Genomic DNA, 15198 nt, shown 5'->3' with positions numbered 1-15198 from the left:
GCTGTTGAGTACATCCTATGGTCCATGGAGGTCAGAGGGTCTTAAATGAAGCAATCATGAGGAAAAGTGTATGTATTGCACATGGCCTTGAGGCTGCAACGCACAAAGAAGACATCTATCCTCCCAGCACTGTATGTACTGCTGGGCCTGAACTTGAAGTAGTGGTCATACATTCTCAGGCAGTATAAGGTCTACATATCATTTAGAAGTATTTTCACACTCTGCTGACACTTCAGCACCCAGGGCAGAGCAGAGAGGCTGATCTTCTGACGAGGCTAACAGACAAAGTCATCACCTGTCAATCAAAGTGTGTGAAAAAGAGACGGTCAGAGTCTGTGCATGCGTGTGTGCGTGCATTTTTGTCAACATACCTTTCTGTTGCATATGCATATGTATTTATGTGTCCGAGTCATGTGATGTATTACATGAAAAGTCCTATTCTTTCCCTTAGGGATCCAGCTTAAACACAGACACGTGGTTAACTTCTACATGTCATTTTGGATTTGTCCTTAATTTGACATTAAACACAAGGGCAACTACAGGCGCAGTTGGGATTAGGGTCAGTTATTCCCCAAACAGTAGTTATGCTGTACTTGTAAATGTACAGGAATTCATGCACACAAAGCTACAGCAGCAATAAAAGATAGCACTCAATATAGCCATTAGTTAATATTAAAATGAACACAGGGCTTGCTGCTTGCATCATTTGCATTATCATTTTTGTACTTACTTACTTACATACTGGCCTTTTGGCATGCAGGGCATGGCAGGTACTTTTGGCCAAGCTTTTCAATGGTACTCCAGTATGTTTCAGGGCTGTGACCTGACACTACTTTCTCAAGTAAAGGTTAGATGTTAGCAATACTGACGTCAGTTAAATTACGTGTTATGTGAGTTTAAGTCAGAGCTGCGTACTGCGTAGTATCTTTAGATTATCCCATTTTGTAATTAAATAAAATTAATCTAATAAAGTGGATTTACCAACACAGGGACAACTGAGCATTGTGTGAATTCCTGCAAGAGACTATTCATGCAATTGTATACAATTAAATCTTTCTGTAAACTTGTTCTACAAGGTTTGAGATTATACAAGAGCTGCATGAAATGCCAGAAGAATGAATGAAAAGAATAGAAACAAACCCACCATTGAGGGCTAAAACCATTAATAGCTTGTTGACAAGACATGTCAATGACACTGGTTCATTAGCTACAAATAATGCACCTGTCATTTAAAGTGATTGACAATATTGTAATGACAATGTAATACACTTCAACAGACAGTCACCCTCCTTGTCACACCTACTCTTTTTAGTTCAAAACTTGTGAAGAATGCACCACATGGGGGATAGCCTAAAGCTTTTATGTAACATGCTCATACATAAACCAATGTAAACTAGTGCAAACCCATAGGCGACACAGGGAGAACATGCAAACTCCACACAGAAAGGCCCTTTCACAGGTATGGGCACTGATGACGCGGAGGAGAGAACACGCCCCCAGCGGGAATCGAACCCAGGACCTTCTAGCAATCAATATCAACTCTCTAAAGCCCTTGTGCCTTTCCTTGTTTGATTATGTATGTTGGGCATACCAAAATGGGGGTTCAATTCTGTACATTCATTCATTTGAACCTCATATGATTATTAACAAAACAACAGGAAATTAAAAGATGAAAGGGGGTTGGGGGTTAGAACATCACAATACTGCCTCATCAAAGTTGGTATGGTGACTATACATTAATTTGTACAGATACATGAATGTGTCCTTATCATCCTGTTACAAGTGAGTTAGAAGGTTGTAAAGGGTCTTCATTTAGCATTGAAGCAATGATTTATTAAAATCAAAGTTGAAAAGTGGAGATAGCTGGTTTCGGCCCGATAGCGACGGTATGAAACTGATGGTATAAACAGATAGCTGTTCAAATGTGCTATCAAAGGCTGTTGTCTCCAACGCATCAGGATGTTTTCTACTGGGTCTGGAGAGGGGAGGCTGGAGATCACCACGGTTGCCGTAGGAACCAGAGGTCTTCTTTCACTTTTCCTTCTTTCATTCAGCTATAGACACAGGTCCTCACTCCTCACTGCAACCCTCTCTGTTTGCATAGGCATTACGCAATACACACACACACAAACACACACAGTGTTGCCGCAATACTGTGTGTGTGTGTGTGTGTGTGTGTGTGTGTGTGTGTGTGTGTGTGTGTGTGTGTGTGTGTGTGTGTGTGTGTGTGTGTGTGCGTGCGTGCATGCGTGCATGCGTGCGTGTCAAAGCCCCAAAGTCTCACCCTGCATCTGCAGGACGACACAGCATGGGACCACTCAACTCAACATATGCCAGGTTATGTTTAGTCTGACCTATGCTCAGAGTATAAAACTTATGGCCTTGCTAAAGTAGAACACATTATGTATGTGGCCTATCTGAGACACCGCTGAACCATCTCAGGCTGAATTTGTTCTAATTACAAGGTTTCATTTTCAATGCATTTTCCAACTCGATGACTGGAGTCCTGCTGAAGTAAAGTGATGATTAAAAGAAGCTTGCTGAGGTTTTTGCACGTTATTCCAGAAAAATAAATTTGTATTCAAAGCAGACATGACCTATCTTTAAAACATTTAAAAATTGTTCAACTAGCCAATCTACATCGACATGTTAATGTCGCGACATGTGAGCTTGAAATAAATAAATAAATGCTAAATAAGTTTAGGGATAAGGGGTAAGGGGTGGTAAGATACTCAGCAGCAACATTACATATTATTTCCCACGTGTTACTGATGTTATGTAACGTTTCATGACAAGCCACTGCATCTGTTTTTTAGCTCAAGGTATTTGGGTTAAAGTCACGACTCATAACTGAACTATGACAGAAAGGTATTTTCTCTCGTCTAGCTATGCAGGGTTCTGTATATCATTATCCAGAGTATGTACAATATGTAATTTTGGAAAGGGCGACAAAATATTTCCCTCATAAAACCTGTCAAACTTGTCAGTCTATTGCCTAATTCATGCTCCGTCACACGACGGCATTGCACAACGAAAATAGCAGACCTACAAACTCACAACACATACAACACATTGTGAGCTTGTAGGTCGGCTATTTTCGTCCCGGGGTTATAAGAATGTCCAACCCTCATGTCAGCCAAAGGTCTATTGCGACGGGGTTCCTGAGGTCGGTCTGTCTGTTTGTCTGTCTGTCTGTCTGTCTGTCTGTCAGTCTGTCTGTCTGTCTGTCTGTCTGTCTGGTTCTCCTCCTACAGACAGGTCGTGCTTGTAATTTCCACTAAATGGAACAGCTGTGAATGTTGTTTACCAATCTAACTCATCTGACACCTTTGCAACCTCAAAGTACACTGTCCATGCTTCATGACAGCTGTCAGGCAGATCAAACAAGCCTCTTCTCTTTTATTTTGAGGAATAGGGAAATATATATATTGTGAAAATGTACATGATGAGATATACGGGGAACACTGTTGTACTGATGCTATAATAAATAGATTTTTTTCTGCTACAATGTCTGAGAAGCTGAAGAAAAATGATTTTTACCACTATGTACCAGTGTAGACAACACCTGAAAATACTGATCACCTTGATCCTTTATACATGTACATCATTGTACTTTTATTATTATTATTTTCACAGTAAACCATGAAATAAAGTAGTACTAATTGGTAGAAGTATACTTCTATTATTACTATAGTAATAATTGGTTTCACTCTGGTCGTGTCATTTAGAGGTGAAAGCAATTGTGTTGTTCCGAGCTGCCGTGTGAAACTAGAGGTCAGAAAGGTTTCATTTACTGCATGTTCTTATCCTAGAATTCTTGCACACAGCCCTGAGTTAAAGGTGTGTGAAGGCAAGTGTGTGTGAGTGTTTTAATGTGCCATTGCTGGCAATAAAAGGTGTTACACAATAAACACGAAGCTTGAACTTGCTTTTCTTAAAATATCTGTTGATTAGGTACAAGAACTTACTTAGCAGGTGACAGGAGAAAATAAATAATGTTTAATGTACAATCTTGGATGGACGTTTTAATTTGTTATTATGTCTGATTGTCTCTGATTGAATGTTATTCAGTTTGACTGAATACATTTTCAAAAGGTCTCACTGACTTTATTGTAGGCTATCACTTAGTATCACTGCATAATAAATATGCAGTGATACTACATAATAAATAATAAAGGGACAAAACAAATACACGTTATTTGTATATATATACCATATTATTACGATACTATAATATGCACACTGTGACATAACATTAACATGCCTAAGTAATTATTTTTGGCAACTTAAGACCACTGAACCTAATACAGACACATAGGTGTGGCAGGTGTCTTTTTACACTATCATGCACATTCATTACTTTAATTAAGACAGGAATATCTCTTTTCTGTTCTGCCCGGTGTGAAGGTACTTGACTTAATGAGTTGCAGACATCAAGGCTAGAGAGCAACAGTAGTACATGCAGTTACCCCTACTCCAAGAAAGGCAGAAGGAACTTGTCATAATTTTCTGCATTCATGATTCATTACAAATCCTAATTGACAAGTAATATGCTTGGCAATTTCATTGTGCACAATGAAACAATAAAATTACCTTTTCTCTTTTAGCTAAGTTGTTCCTTTATTAGTTGGGGGAAGTGAGCCTAAAGCAAAAAAAAACTATTCCAACAGTGGAACAACATATTTTCAGTTCAGTCAGACAGACAACTCTTATTCATTCTACATGTTGATCCCCATTCCAAAGCGCCAGCACTCGCCCAGCAGTCTGCCGTCACCCAGGCGGATGCGTGCACACAACCTCGGACTATGTGTATTTATTCTACTTTCCAGGTAGTCAAAGGTAATATAAAGAAAGGGAAATATTTGCATTTGGAAAAGCAAACACACTTGATGATTTCCAAACACTATCTAAAGAAGATATGCGTCAACTTTACTTTCAGTGCTTTATAGATAATTATTCCTGTATGTATGTAATGAACAATTCATAGCTGATGCCAAGAATAGGTGTGTGGCCTATGATAGAACCAGGACAGCCCATATGAAGTCAATAAATGTTGGAATTCGACGGTTGCATAAGGCAGGGTAAACAAACAGGGGTGGCCGGCACTATAATGTGAAGGGAAAAAATCACATGATGCAGTTAGCTGGCAATATAGCAACACATAGCCTGCGAACATCTTTTTCTAATCCAAAATAGCTCAATAGGGCTGAGGCAGGCTGATTTATTTATACTTGGTTTAGGCAGGCTGATTGAAATTTGGTTGTGCGGTGTGTGGTGCACCAAAAATACCCGATCTACCATCTCACAACTTATTGTAGTGTGACGTGTTGTGTCCTTGTAGATCGTCAATTTTCAGTGTGTGGCACCGGTCCACAGCTAAGAATAAATCAATCTACTGTTGTAAAGCAACCCTTGTGAAGTTCACAACCCCAGAAAACCACAGGAAGGCAATAAACGCTCCCAGAGAACATGGTGTTCTGCCTTCTTCACCACGCTCAAAAGAGTATATGCCTCTAAAAAATGAGACTATAGCAGAGGACAGGTGTGGGCTAATTTCCATTAGAAGATGCCGCAAATAGTAGCCTTTCTTCCCCCTTCCCCAACCCTAAATACAGACACGAACGTCTCATGTTATTCTGCAGAGTCTGTCTGCACAAGTGCACATGCAGTGCTGCTTCTTCTACTCTTTTTAACCTGTGTGATTTCATGAAATTATGAAAGTTATATGACAAGCTGCAAATTCAATGCTATTGTCGTCTTGTACCACCCTGAAAGACCGGGAATAAAGTGCATTGTCTCAGGCCCAAACCGCACCAATGCAAATCCTTGCAACCAAAATGGTTGGCAGTTGCAACGAGTTGCATTGGTGTGACATGTAAACATTAAAACTGTTTTGTTGCAAGGAGTTGCAACTAGTTCCATTGGTGTGGTTTGGGCCTAAGTGACATCTGATTCAATAATCAGCTTAACAAAGAATTGCAAAGATTAAGGGCTTGATTTTCGTCGCCGCCTCTTGAGACAAATTCTGTCTCAATGTCTGTGTGATTTAAAACTGTCAAGAGTCAAGGAAAAACTATATACCCTAGTTAGGATTTGGTTGATTGAATCCATGCCACTTTCTATTGTTACATTGTTTCTTTAGTTTAGTGCTGGTGTCAGACAAATTTGTTCACGTTGAATCTCATGAAACCTTTCTTTCATCGCCAAGTGCCAAGTGACATGTCTGTCAAGTGTTTGACAGACATGTTTGCCCCAGGGAATACCTGTCAGACATGCTTGAAATAAGAGAAGAGAACTGAGTTCTGTTGATACAGTCTGTCTGGTCATTAGCCTTTAAGCCACGCTATGTCAAACACTGCTATTCATTCTGTAACAGATGATGACATGATCATTGTTATTACAGTATTGACATAACTCTGAAATCATACAGTATCAGAGCATGGTGAGTTTTAGACCTAAAAGAATGGGAACTTTTGCAGCGTCAGACAATTCTACATTGTTTAACATCCCATAGAATTTGTGAGAAATGAGTGTGGAAATTAATTCAGTATGGAAATCCAAGTGCTTGTACACTACATACTGTAACAGGGTCTTTCAGCATTTGAGAAAGAAGGCACAGATGGTTCATGTGACAGACAGCCAACATATCCTCATATCACAGCACTTTCAATAACAAATGACACTGATCGTCATCCCCTGTATCTCTACTACGACCTCATGCCATCGGGGCTTAGATACAGAAAACGGTTCGTTTTAGCAGGAGGAGGTTTTTTGTGTACAGATGGGGACCTCATTGTCTTTGTGATATGTTGTTTTGGGCTTCATGGTTATGTGTAGTTGTTGTTTTGTTTATTGGATCTTTTACAGAAAAGCATAATGATTGGGGGAAAAAACTAATTTAAAACTGTGCAGTAATAAACGGTGTGCTATTGATCCAAATCTCCTTGGGCAGATCTAATTTCCTCGTCTGTTTACATCTTTCAGTTCCTGAGACCAAGTGACAGTTGTCTAGGCAGAGGCCGAAACTATAACAGAGGATGAGGGATGTTTACCACACAGTGGTCACGGTCACCCAAACACACCACAATGCAATGGGAGGAGAGACAGTTGCATAAGCTGGTGAATTATAGCTGTTCTTCAAGCAGTTCGGTTTGTTTGTGGCAGAGACTAATAAACAAAGATACTAGACTAGCCTAGACTAGACTTACATGGTCCTTGAGAATTCCTTGAAAGGAAAAAAAAAAGATGCAGATAATCCATTAACTTCCCAGACCGCTAAATTGATTAGTAGATCAGATTAGTATCTGACTATAACTGCATTGAGTCCTGGGCTCTGTGGCCCAGGACTGAAAAGTTGTAAAGTGTGTTTAAGTATTTCACAAAAGAATACAGGCGGTGCATTCAAATGGTAGGCTGAATATAGTAACATCCCCTGAGGCTTACACTATTGCCACAATAAACCACTACATCTTTCATTCTTAATTGTATTGAAAATTGTCTCGCTCAGACACTGGAGTGAGTGAATAGCAATGAAAGGCTCTTTTGCAACGTTTGCTTTGTGTGGGACTGTTTCTTTTAAATCATGTGGTAGCTCTATCCATTTCAATTGCAGTAGTTATTGAGAGAATAATATGTTTTGCCCTCCGTCCGTCTGTCCGTCCCGTCGTCCGTCCGTTAGCAGCTAATCTCCGGCACTGTTAACCCGGTCAATGCCAAACTTTGCACACACACACTCCCTAGATGCCAACGATGAACCTCAATTTTGTTTTCAAACAGCCTGTTGTAGCGGCAGCTTTTCACCATTTTTACCTATAACTGCACCAATCTGCATGAAACGTTGCACGCACACTCCCTAGAGGCCAAGGACAAACCTTTGACCTGCATTTTTCACATCTGCCTTTTATAGCGCCATCAGGAGGCCGACTTTTGTAAAACACATTTTTTGTTATTACTCCTCCAGATTCTGTCCACAAATCATTACACAATATCTGTATAGTCATGTGCCCAAGATGGATCTGTCCGATGTTTCATATTCCATCCTAATTGGCTAACATTGGCTTTCAAAGTTTGCAGGATTGGCCCGTTTTGAACAAAAAGCCTCTAATCAAGAACACAGCGTGCAATTTACGTGAAATCACGCACTTTCCTACTAGGCTGAGGAATATATCCCACCCTTTTCACATTGGCCTGTGTTATAGCGCCACCAACAGGTGGATTTTGCAACGCCTCAAATAATGCAATTGCCATCAAAGGCGTAAGAAGAAATGGCACCCAATTCACATTGGCCTATTTTAGCGATACCAGTAGGCCACAACCTGACCTGGCCTGGTGGAGACCTGTGACCCGAGGGGCACTTTTTCTAGTTGATCATTATATGCAGCTTGCAGTATCTTGTCCATACAGTATATGCACTCTCAAAACCTTGTCTGCCTTTAAGACAGGTTAAGTGTTCCTGAGCAAGATACTTAACTCCAACTGTTCTGTTCTGTGCACTCATGCTGAGCAATTGGCCACTACAGTATTCTACAAATCAAACACACTAAGGAGAAACCACACAGTTTGAAACAGCCTGCCAAACACCTGGGAAGATGTGAACAGCTAGTCAACGAAATGCCAGGTAGACTGTATGTTGACCTTATATTGGCTATAGATGTGTAGTAGTGATATACTGTAAGTTATAATTAAGTATCATAGTGCTTATCAAAAGCGAATTGCTACACGTATCCTGAGAAGGGCTTTTGTGAAGATAAGAGATTAAAAACAGTGAGATTAAATGAAGTTCAATTTAAATTGCAATTCCGTAATGTCTCTGGTAAATCTCTTAAAAGTGGTTAATTTCACAGTGTCATGTTCCAATATGAATGTCACAATTTGATCAAGGGGATATGTAATTATGTCATGGTCAAATTAGGAAATTGCTTAATTAGTTGATCAGACCAGGCGGTGGGTTACCTGGGCTAACATGATGTGGTTGACTCATAGAAGAGACTGATTTGTGAACATGTGAGTCAGCTGCTGCCTGGGAATGATTAGTGGAGAGGAATGCAACACATATTGTGACAGCTTAGTGGGGAACGCCTTTCCCAGTTCTGTTCATTATTGTGTGCCTTTTAAGTTTGTCCATAAAAAAAAGTAAATTTACATTTGTATACACAAGCTTTTCATACAGCACTGTACTGTAGCTACCGTTATTGATAGACTGTAGGCTACATTATGTTCTCTATACTCATTCAGAGATCCGGTGCCGACATCATTAACCAGCAGTAATTTCTTATTTTATTTTTATTCTTTATGATCTATCTTGGTTTGGTTCTTTATTCTTTCTTTCTCACTGCTGTTGCTGCTATAACACATTTAATTCCTTCCAGTGATCAATCAATATAATCTTATATTATCTTATAAGACTACTCCTCACCACCTACAAGTCACTGCACAACCTGGCTCCCCCCTACCTCTCCGCCCTACTCGAGCCACACGCACCATCCCGCTCCCTCAGGTCCAGCGATGCAGGCCTCCTGGTGATCCCCAAGAAAATCAGGCTCAAAACCTGGGGCGACAGGGCCTTCTCCGTGGCCGCCCCTACCCTCTGGAATGCCCTCCCCAAACAGATCCGGGATGCCCCCTCACTCCCCACCTTCAATGCCGCACTGAAAACCCACCTGTTCAGAATAGCATTCCCGAGCTGATGTGTTTTTACATGTACTGTTCTTATTCGTTTTTACTCTTATTTTACTTGTTTTCTAATAAAGTTGTCATTTTCTCATGTCCCCCCCCCCAGCCATCACACATGTAAAGCGTCTTTTGTATTAGAAAAGCAGGTTTTCATAGTAAATGCGACGGTCGAAACAACAAAACAACAGAGCCAACAACAACATAAAAAAGCATATTGTGCAGGTGATTTGTGATATTAAAATAAGTTTTCTCTTCTTGGCTGTATTCCGCTTCTGCATGCTGCAAACTCAAGTGGCAAGGCCTTGAAAGCAAAATATTTAGTGGCCATTCTCATGTTGTGAATGATTAGTCACGAATGTGTCCTAAATTACAGCTGAGCCCTGCTGTGAGAGGATTTCTGCAGTTGGATCTGTGCAGGCTCCAATGTTATATTGATTAATGACTTGAGGGACTGGGGTACAAAGTAAACCCTGCCCACCCCAACATATTTTGTTCCATCCGTTCACCTGAGATATATGGTAAATTAATAGTTTTGACCTTAACATTGATGGTCACCTTGCCCCTTTTGACCTATATTCTCAAATTTCATGAAGATCCATGCACCCATCTGAACTTTTGTGCACGTCACAGATACAATACCTTGCCATGCATGCATGCGGAAAGGGTAATAATAATCCAATCGCAGAACAAAACTTTTATAAATGAATGAACGTCTCTCTTCATTCTGATCAGTATGGCAAACGTGTAAGTTTATGTACCAGATACATGGCTGTGGATTAAGTTGGTTATCCATGAAACAAGTCCAAGCCAGCTTCAATTTGTGGTGTAATGACTAACACGTCCGTTGAACTTTGGACAAGATAGGAGATAGGCACTGTCTGTAAAATATAAAGCCTTTCGCCGTTAGCCTACAAACATACCAGCTTTAATATCTGTTCCTGCAATATCATGTCAGCAACCATACAGATGCAATCCAAATACAATGAGATTATCTTTGATAAGACAAATATGAAATTAGATAAACATAACATATTGACATTGAGCTTTTTTTTATGCTTTGTCTGCAGGCACAGACACAATAAAAGATTAAGCTATCGTTCAGCACACTAATACAACTGCAAATTATGTTGGCTCTGGCACTGTTTTTAAACTGTTCAAAGCCCCTTGTATGGTTATGTTTCCTTGCCAAGCCAATCCCTTGCATGCGAATGTAACCACATTTAGGCTGGGTCCACTTGTCCCAGCACACCCACCAAAATTTCCATCTGAACCAGATGTTTTTTCATTGCATAACATACCAGTAATCCAGCCGAACTGCCGCTCATACTGTAGCTGCCTGCTGCTTGATGCTCCCAGACAGAGCAAGCTTCAAACAAAAAAGGTTTAAATTGATATTTAACTGAAATGTATGAACAGTTAGAATTCACTAACTATTTTTTGTAGAATATGATGCTGTGATTGTTCAGAGACACACAAATGGTACTATATCCAGTCCAACAGCATGTTTGACAACAGACATGACCTAAAATGCAATAGAGCATAAATGTGATAATACAAGTTTTTCTAATTTACCGTTTTATAATTGTGATTGCAGACTATAGAGATTTATGGTCTATTGATTACAAAATTAGGTGGCTGCTACACACACAAAAAATTAACTGGACTAAATTGTTACCAAATAATCTCAAAATAGAACTGGTACAAAAACAAAGTAATCTACCAATTTCAAGCCAATACTAATTGTCTCCAGATTTCTATCAGAATTGTATGTGGGCGGTAGAATATGTACACCATACAGTTTTAACAGGCAAGACAGTTGAAAACGTTGGCATTTATAGCACACACATTATAAAACTACTAAGTGCTGCCTACAGCCCTACAGTGGCTCATTCTGAGCCGTTCTTTCCCAATGACATTCACAGAGGATTCATCGGGAGCCCTGTGAGTTTAGTAAGAGGAAGAAATAGAAACAGTCTGATTCTAATATCCTTATGTAAGAGGACTAATGTGCTCCTGACCCCATCTAATAACGACTTCACAAGATGACTGAACACCACACGCACAACACTAGCACCACTACAAACCTCTAGAGTAAAGAACAAGAACAAATACATCAATCTGGGTCACGTTTCATCGAAATAAATCACTTGTTTATGACATTTTAAACACTAACATCTGAAGAGAACTTGTTTTTTTGTCTGAGGGGGAAACAAACGAAGGAGACACTGTATTCACTGGTGAGCTATGTGATCACCAGTGGGCTGTGGACTTTCCAACAGACCCAGCTGGGCCCTATCTATTAAGGGTGATGAGTACAAATCTACATCTACATTTGGTACTATTGGTTGATAAAAGAAAGCTGATTAGAAGGTGTGTACCTCACATACACAGGTGGCGTACACATATTTTCAGTGAGTTTTTGGTTTTCTGCTATTTCAAAGATACTATAAGTGATTTGTTAGTTTTTGTGAGTGTTAATTAACTCTCTATAATATGATAGTAATCATATAGTGTTTGTTCAGTAGGTCTCCCGTCTCACCAGCTCTTTAGCAAGCCAAAAATATTTTTTCACTATGGGATACCAAACTGTTTTCACAACTTTCTAATATTTTTGAAAGTACACAATTATTACATTTAATATACAAAGCATAAAAGGCATATTTAATGCCTTTCAATTATGCAAGTCAATTAAGTTTTCGGCCCTACAGTATGCATCCATACAGTATGGCTGCACGGACTCGGCGGACTGGACTCAGAGAAATGGATGGGAGTCGCGCCTGGCCTACACCGCAGGGAAACCAACCACGTCTCCGGTTTCACACTGCTTCACTGACTGGCTGCCAAAGTGTCTGAGGGGAAAACACTGATGGCAAGCCATTTTCCACCTCTTGCAGATTCCACCCCACTGACAACCTAGCTATTATTACTTCAGTTCAAGCAGGGCCCCTGATGTCGACTTAAAAGTGTGCACTCTGCTGTTGTGAGGTACTAGCATTGGGTAGCAGTGGCAATTTTGTGGTGAAATGCACAATGCATGAAAAGGAATACAAATTAACTCTCAATGCAATGACAGAGGACCTAAATCAATCAATGAATCAATTAAGCACTAAAACATGCCATCTCCGGAAATATCACATCACCTTTGAAGGGAAAATACGTACCACTCAACATTATAAAACAGCATACAGCACATTAAAGCCTATAGTATGTAAGCACACAAACTATATGTAGACACAGCTACCTTCATTTTAACCACATCAACTAGCATCCCTATTCATTTAACCACATCAACTAGCATCCCTATACAAACATTCAACGAAATTCACTGGAAATATTTACAAGCTCACAAGCCAACGCAATGTGACATGTTGTAGATATTTTCAGTGATGAGATTTGGTATTGAGGAGGGGGGGAAGAGTGTGACATGCAGACATTAAGTATATACCGTTTGGTTTAAGCAGTTAAAGAAGACAGAAGATACTGTATTATGTAAACATAACGTTTATTGCAAATGTGCATTCGTATCCATACACCATTAGTGAACACCTGCTTCTTGGATACAGTACAGCAACAATACCGTTATCTTTACAAAAGTGATAACCTTAGCTATAGCTAACAAGACTTGTCCCTGTGAAGTTGTACATGTGGTCCTGGGTTGCGTGGCTTTCAGTGAGGCAAAGTCTTTGGTATCTAGTAGACAAACAACAACAGAGCTCATTGTGGAAATATGTTCCTCTCTTACTACTAGTACTGACAGGCACTGTTGTCATGCCATTGTTTTCAAGTTGGCATCTGACCATCAAACAGGGGACCAGATTCTGTGGAAAATGCTAACCAAAGTCAGGAGTGCATCTGCAGCAAGAAATGCAAGCAGATGCTTGCTCACCATCTTCACTGCACTAAATCTTTCAAGACTATATACATATCATTGTAGCTATCCTTTACTGTGCAGAGCAAGGCAACAAAGGAGGGGTAGATATGTCCATCTCCTCCATATTTTTGCTATATGTATAAAACAAAAAATCACCTTTACAGAACAGTGTACTCCTATTTTACAAATGCAGATTTTTTTGTTAATCACAAAAAACAGAAGAAAATAGCAGGATTTGTTTTACCCCCAATAAGCAGCAAGCCCCAACTGCAGAAAATACAAGCATTGCATTTTATGAATGGTTACAGCAAACAATCAGATCAGAATGTACTGCAATAGCTCCCCCAGCTCGTAATAAGCTATGCTTCACTGACCTCCACCTTTGCTACCCAAGTTTGTCCTTTTGATTATTTTCGTTATGATTCTTGTTATACTTAAAAGTACATTAACATAATGAGCAATATACTACTGCCGGTAAGGTCTTAAACTAAAGGTTACTTAAGTGTATGGTTTTGAAATTGTGGAGCTTGTATGCCGAGATCAGTCCACTTGTTGGGGTTCTTTGTGTTGAGACATGGAGGGCCGTCTCAAGACGTCCACTTCCTTGACTTGACCTTTAATGGGGAGGCTGGATCTTCCTCCTCTTCCATTCCAAGTTAGCACCTTGCGGGACCAGTCCTATCACACCTCCTAACCCCTTTCGAGAGAAAGGGGTTCTTGTAGGAAGGGCAAGACTAGGTGGGGGGTAGCACCCCCAGTCCTGAGTCCCGTAGCAAGCGCTCGCTGGCGTACAGTCAGCCTTCGCTCCTAGCGCTTTTGTCTACACAGAAAGACTAGAAAAAACAACGACTCTAATGGTGTCAGAGGATGGGCCTGAGACCACCGCCAGTCAGAGCGTCTTTGTGTGTGTTGTGCTTTTATATGTCAGCAGTTGTGGGTTTCATCGATCATTTACCGCTCTGACGCTTCCCTCTCTTCCACTTCGTGCGAGGGAAACTGCTCAACAGCGGCGATTACTTTACAACTCTAACGTTTAAAAACCATGGAGGTCCATTATTGTTACTTGGCTGTGGCTCTGCCCGCCCCTAGGCAGAGCCACTTACACAGCAGAGCCAGCACTGAGGGAGCAAGACTGCAGTTGCTGGTGTTGATGGTCGGGGGTCACTTTGATAGGCTGGTGGTTATCCAGGGCTAGCAGGCCGTCTGCGGGAATGCGGGATTGGAACTTCTCCAGCTGCTCTGGACTGGCTAGGTTCTTGAGCAGGTTGTTCTCCCTCTCCAGCTGGTTGTTCTTCTCAGCCAGCTCCTTGATCTGCTCTTTGAGGATTTCCACCTCTTCGCGTACTGCATACATCAGGTGGTTCTTGACAAGATCCTGCACATGGACAGAAGAAGGTGGGGAGGGGGGTCCAATTAGACAACAAGCAGGTCAACATGTATTATATCTGTCTACCTGTTGAGGTGAACACAGCGTTTTGCCCAAGTCTAGTATTGTCAATGTCACAATAACACTGTAAAGTTGCAAAATATATCCTCAATAGCATCCATGGGAAGTAAAAACAGGCCTGGGTCTTGTGAGAATAATAATACAAAAAATCGTATTTGGCATGTGCCATCTAATTAATAACATTAATGTTGACACAAAGATGTGTTGA

At 40.5% G+C, this 15198-nt stretch overlaps 1 protein-coding gene across 2 annotated transcripts in view; it reads right to left on the bottom strand.

Annotated features, from left to right (window-relative positions):
• Positions 1-13152: 13152 nt before the first annotated feature.
• tsc22d3 (TSC22 domain family, member 3) overlaps positions 13153-15198 on the bottom strand; it is a 43214-nt gene continuing 41168 nt past the window's right edge. For both annotated transcript variants that reach the window (XM_080774208.1, XM_080774209.1), the window contains exon 3: positions 13153-14918. In XM_080774208.1, coding sequence (XP_080630334.1) covers positions 14643-14918 — 276 coding nt within the window. In that variant the 3' untranslated portion in view covers positions 13153-14642. The remainder of the gene's footprint in view (positions 14919-15198) is intronic.

Source organism: Protomyctophum bolini (assembly GCF_963924005.1).
Source record: "Protomyctophum bolini genome assembly, chromosome: 10".
NCBI lineage: Eukaryota > Metazoa > Chordata > Actinopteri > Myctophiformes > Myctophidae > Protomyctophum > Protomyctophum bolini.
This window is presented reverse-complemented; position numbering and strand designations above follow the sequence as displayed.